The following is a 6,000-nucleotide window of genomic DNA, read 5'->3' as shown; positions in this document are numbered from 1 at the left end:
CTATGGATCTTTATGGACTCTATGGCTCCCAATGGGTCTCTATGACCCTATGGGTCCCAATGGGTCACTATGGCTCCCAATGGATCTCTATGGGTCCCAATGGATCTCTATGGGTCCCAATGGATCTCTATGGGTCCCAATGGATCTCTATGGCTCCCAATGTCTCTCTATGGGTCCCAATGGATCTCTATGGCTCCCAATGGATCTCTATGGCTCCCAATGGATCTCTATGGATCCCAATGGATCTCTATGGGTCCCAATGGGTCTCTATGGATCCTTATGGCCTCTATGGCTCCCCATGGGTCTCTCTCTCTGGACCCTATGGGTGGCCGTGGGGCTCAGCTGATGTAGACGCGGTGGAAGTCGTGGGCCCCGAAGGCCGCGTTGCACTTGGGGCACTTGCGCTGCCGGGTCTCGTAGCGGCTCCGCACGCACTCGAAGCAGAAGACGTGGAAGCACTTGGTGAGGACGGCGTCCTTCTTGCGGGCGTTGCAGCAGGGCAGGTGAGGCGGGCCTGTGGGGGGCGATGGGGGGCGATGGGGGGCGATGGGACTCAATGGGAGTCAATGGGAGTCAAGGGGAGTCAATGGAAGTCAATGGAAGTCAATGGAAGTCAATGGGAGTCAATGGAGCTCAATGGGGTCAATGGGGGCCGATGGGGGTCAATGGGACTCAATGGGACTCAATGGGAGTCAATGGAAGTCAATGGGAGTCAATGGATGTCAAGGGGCGTCAATGGAAGTCAATGGAAGTCAATGGGAGTCAATGGAGCTCAATGGGGTCAATGGGGGGTGATGGGGGTCAATGGGAGTCAATGGGACTCAATGGATGTCAAGGGGAGTCAATGGAAGTCAATGGAAGTCAATGGAGCTCAATGGGGTCAATGGGGTCAATGGGGGGCGATGGGGCTCAATGGAGCTCAATGGGGTCAATGGGGTCAATGGGGGGCGATGGGGCTCAATGGGGCTCAATGGGGTCAATGGGGCTCAATGGGTGTCAATGGGGCTCAATGGGCTCAATGGGTGTCAATGGGCTCAATGGGTGTCAATGGGGCTCAATGGGGTCAATGGGGCTCAATGGGGTCAATGGGGCTCAATGGGTCTCAATGGGGCTCAATGGGGTCAATGGGCTCAATGGGTCTCAATGGGGCTCAATGGGGTCAATGGGGCTCAATGGGTGTCAATGGGGCTCAATGGGTGTCAATGGGGCTCAATGGGGTCAATGGGGCTCAATGGGGCTCAATGGAGCTCAATGGGGTCAATGGGCTCAATGGGTGTCAATGGGGCTCAATGGGGCTCAATGAGGCTCAATGGGGCTCAATGGGGCTCAATGGGGCTCAATGGGCCCCCCATACCCGATATTCCTTGATCTCTTCCTGCAGGATTTGGTCGGCGTCGGCGTAAACCTCGACCTTGCGCTGCTTCTCCAGCTTCCGGCGCAGGCGGGAGAGCTCCTCCTGTGGGGCGGGACCCATAGAGACCCATAGGGACCCCATAGAGAGCCATAGGGACCCATAGGGACCCCATAGAGACCCATAGAGACCCATAGGGAGCCATAGAGACCCCATAGAGAGCCATAGAGACCCATAGGGAGCCATAGAGACCCCATAGAGAGCCATAGAGACCCATAGGGACCCACACATACCCATTAAGACCCCATAGAGACCCCATAGGGACCCATAGAGACCCAATGGAGACCCATAGAAACCAACAGGGACCCATAGCAACCCAAAGAGACCCATAGGGGCCTATAGAGACCCGTAGAGACCCCACAGAGACTGCATAAAGACCCCATAGAGACTCACAGAAACCCTATAGAGACCCATAGGGACCCCATAGCGCCCCATAGGCACCCCATAGAGCCCCATAGACACCCACAGAGCCCCATAGGCACCCCACAGTGCCCCACAGACAGCCCATAGACACCCACAGCACCCCACAGACCCCCATAGCACCTCACAGACACCCATAGCGCCCCATAGACGCCCCATAGGCACCCCATAGGGCCCCATAGACACCCATAGACACCCAGAGAGCCCCATAGACCCTCATAGCACCTCATAGACACCCATAGACACCCCACAGGCACCCATAGAGCCCCATAGACCCCCCATAGCACCCATTGGCACCCCGTAACGCCCCATAGTGCCCCATAACCACCCCACAGTGCCCCATAGACCCCCATAGCGCCCCATAGACACCCCATAGAGCCCCAGAGACACCCATAGAGCCCCATAGACACCCACAGAGCCCCATAGAGCCCCATAGACACCCCATAGGCACCCATAGACACCCCATAGAGCCCCATAGACACCCACAGAGCCCCATAGACACCCCATAGCGCCCCATAGGCACCCCATAGAGCCCCACAGACACCCCATAGCGCCCCATAGGCACCCCATAGAGCCCCAGAGACACCCATAGCCGCCACATAGCCGCCCCATAGACACCACAGAGACACCCACAGCGACAAATAGACCCCCATAGTGCCCCATAGGCACCCCATAGACACCCCATAGTGCCCCATAAACACCCACAGAGCCCCATAGAGCCCCATAGACACTCCATAGAGCCCCATAGACACCCACAGAGCCCCATAGACACCCCATAGCGCCCCATAGACACCCCATAGAGCCCCATAGACACCCACAGAGCCCCACAGACACCCCATAGAGCCCCACAGACACCCACAGAGCCCCATAGACACCCCATAGAGCCCCATAGACACCCACAGAGCCCCATAGACACCCCATAGCTCCCCACAGACACCCCATAGAGCCCCATAGACACCCATAGTGCCCCACAGACACCCATAACCACCCCATAGAGCCCCATAGACACCCCATAGAGCCCCATAGGCACCCCATAGAGCCCCAGAGACACCCATAGCCGCCACATAGCCGCCCCATAGACACCACAGAGACACCCACAGCGACAAATAGACCCCCATAGCACCCCATAGGCACCCCATAGAGCCCCATAAACACCCCATAGCGCCCCATAGACACCCCATAGAGCCCCATAGACACCCACAGAGCCCCATAGACACCCCATAGAGCCCCATAGACACCCACAGAGCCCCATAGAGCCCCATAGACACCCCATAGAGCCCCATAGACACCCACAGAGCCCCATAGACACCCCATAGCGCCCCACAGACACCCCATAGAGCCCCACAGACACCCACAGAGCCCCATAGACACCCCATAGCGCCCCATAGACACCCCCCAGAGCTCCATAGACACCCCATAGAGCCCCACAGACACCCACAGAGCCCCATAGACACCCCATAGAGCCCCATAGACACCCACAGAGCCCCATAGAGCCCCATAGCGCCCCATAACCACCCCATAGCGCCCCCACCTGGGCCCTCTTGAGGCTCAGGGACTCTTTCTCCTTGGCAGCCCTGTTCTCGGCGGCGCAGCTCTGCAGCTCCCGCAGCCGGGCCTGGACGTGCTCCCCCTGCGCCCGCAGGTCCTCGGCCAACTGCGCCGCCTCCACCGCCTGGGGACCCATAGGGATGCATTGGGGCCATAGGGATGCATGGGGACCCATAGGGATGCATGGGGACCCATAGGGATGCATTGGGGCCATAGGGATGCATTGGGGCCATAGGGATGCATTGGGACCCATAGGGATGCATTGGGACCCATAGGGATGCATAGGGGCCATAGGGATGCATGGGGACCCATAGGGATGCATTGGGGCCATAGGGATGCATTGGGATCCATAGGGATGCATTGGGACTCATAGGGATGCATTGGGGTCCATAGGGATGCATGGGGACCCATAGGGATGCATTGGGGGCCATAGGGATGCATTGGGGTCATAGGGATGCATGGGGACCCATAGGGATGCACTGGGGGCCATAGGGATGCATTGGTGCCATAGGGATGCATGGGGACCCATAGGGATGGAGTGGGGGCCATAGGGATGCATTGGGGACCCATAGGGATGCATTGGGGTCCATAGGGATGCATTGGGGCCATAGGGATGCATTGGGGTCATAGGGATGCATTGGGACCCACAGGGATGCATTGGGGTCCATAGTGATGCATTGGGGACCCATAGGGATGCATGGGGACCCATAGGGATGGAGTGGGGGCCATAGGGATGCATTGGGGCCATAGGGATGCATTGGGACTCATAGGCATGCATTGGGACTCATAGGGATGCATTGGGGTCCATAGGGATGCATTGGGACTCATAGGGATGCATTGGGACCCATAGGGATGCATTGGGGCCATAGGGATGCATTGGGATCCATAGGGATGCATTGGGACTCATAGGGATGCATTGGGGTCCATAGGGATGCATGGGGACCCATAGGGATGCATTGGGGGCCATAGGGATGCATTGGTGCCATAGGGATGCATGGGGACCCATAGGGATGCATTGGGGGCCATAGGGATGCATTGGGGACCCATAGGGATGCATTGGGGTCCATAGGGATGCATTGGGGCCATAGGGATGCATTGGGACCCATAGGGATGCATTGGGGCCATAGGGATGCATTGGGATCCATAGGGATGCATTGGGACTCATAGGGATGCATTGGGGTCCATAGGGATGCATGGGGACCCATAGGGATGCATTGGGGGCCATAGGGATGGAGTGGGGTCCATAGGGATGCATGGGGACCCATAGGGATGCATTGGGGGCCATAGGGATGCATTGGGGACCCATAGGGATGCATTGGGGTCCATAGGGATGCATTGGGGCCATAGGGATGCATTGGGGTCATAGGGATGCATTGGGACCCACAGGGATGAATTGGGGTCCATAGTGATGCATTGGGGACCCATAGGGATGCATGGGGACCCATAGGGATGGAGTGGGGGCCATAGGGATGCATTGGGGCCATAGGGATGCATTGGGACTCATAGGCATGCATTGGGGCCATAGGGATGCATTGGGGCCATAGGGATGCATTGGGGTCCAGAGGGATGCATTGGGTCCATAGGGGGCCATAGGGATGCACTGGGGTCATAGGGGGCCATAGGAATGCATTAGGGTCCATAGGGATGCATTGGGGCCATAGGGATGCATTGGGTCCATAGGAGGCCATAGGGATGCATTGGGGTCTACAGGGATGCATTGGGTCCATAGGGGGCCATAGGGATGCATTGGGGTCCATAGGGATGCATTGGGTCCATAGAGATGCATTGGGGTCCATAGGGATGCATGGGGACCCATAGGGATGCATGGGGACCCATAGGGATGCAGTGGGGTCCATAGGGATGCATTGGGGCCATAGGGATGCATTGGGATCCATAGGGATGCATTGGGACTCATAGGGATGCATTGGGGTCCATAGGGATGCATTGGGGTCCATAGGGATGCATTGGGGGGCCATAGGGATGCATTGGGGTCCATAGGGATGCATTGGGGCCATAGGGATGCATTGGGGCCATAGGGATGCATTGATCCCCATTGATCCCCACTGACTCCCATTGACTCCCATTGACTCCCATTGACCCCCATTGACTCCCATTGACCCCCATCGCCCCACATTGCCCCACACCTTCCTCTTGTGCAGCTCCAGGCCCTGGCACCGCACCGCCAGCTCCCTCTCCATTCATCCCCATTGATCCCCATTGACTCCCATTGATCCCCATTGACTCCCATTGACCCCCATTGACTCCCATTGACTCCCATTGCCCCACATCGCCCCACACCTTCCTCTTGTGCAGCTCCAGGCCCTGGCACCGCACCGCCAGCTCCCTCTCCATTCATCCCCATTGATCCCCCATTGACTCCCATTGATCCCCATTGACTCCCATTGACTCCCATTGACTCCCATTGACCCCCATCGCCCCACATCGCCCCACACCTTCCTCTTGTGCAGCTCCAGGCCCTGGCACCGCACCGCCAGCTCCCTCTCCATTCATCCCCATTGATCCCCCATTGACTCCCATTGATCCCCATTGACTCCCATTGACTCCCATTGACTCCCATTGACCCCCATCGCCCCACATCGCCCCACACCTTCCTCTTGTGC

General features: G+C 58.0%; 1 protein-coding gene and 1 pseudogene across 1 annotated transcript in view; both read right to left on the bottom strand.

Moving 5' to 3' along the window:
• Positions 1 to 320: 320 nt before the first annotated feature.
• The window catches only part of LOC133262741 (E3 ubiquitin-protein ligase BRE1B-like), a 32,110-nt gene continuing 26,430 nt past the window's right edge, over positions 321 to 6,000 (bottom strand). Inside the window, 4 exon segments of the mRNA XM_061442187.1 lie at positions 321 to 499; positions 502 to 514; positions 1,355 to 1,456; positions 3,363 to 3,503. Coding sequence (XP_061298171.1) covers positions 339 to 499; positions 502 to 514; positions 1,355 to 1,456; positions 3,363 to 3,503 — 417 coding nt within the window. The 3' untranslated portion in view covers positions 321 to 338.
• LOC133262740 (shematrin-like protein 1) lies at positions 2,146 to 3,330 on the bottom strand (annotated as a pseudogene).

Source organism: Pezoporus flaviventris, unplaced genomic scaffold, assembly GCF_033815535.1.
Source record: "Pezoporus flaviventris isolate CSIRO_AGI_PZ_B2104156 unplaced genomic scaffold, CSIRO_AGI_Pfla_v1 ptg000217l, whole genome shotgun sequence".
NCBI classification, from domain to species: Eukaryota; Metazoa; Chordata; class Aves; order Psittaciformes; family Psittacidae; genus Pezoporus; species Pezoporus flaviventris.
This window is presented reverse-complemented; position numbering and strand designations above follow the sequence as displayed.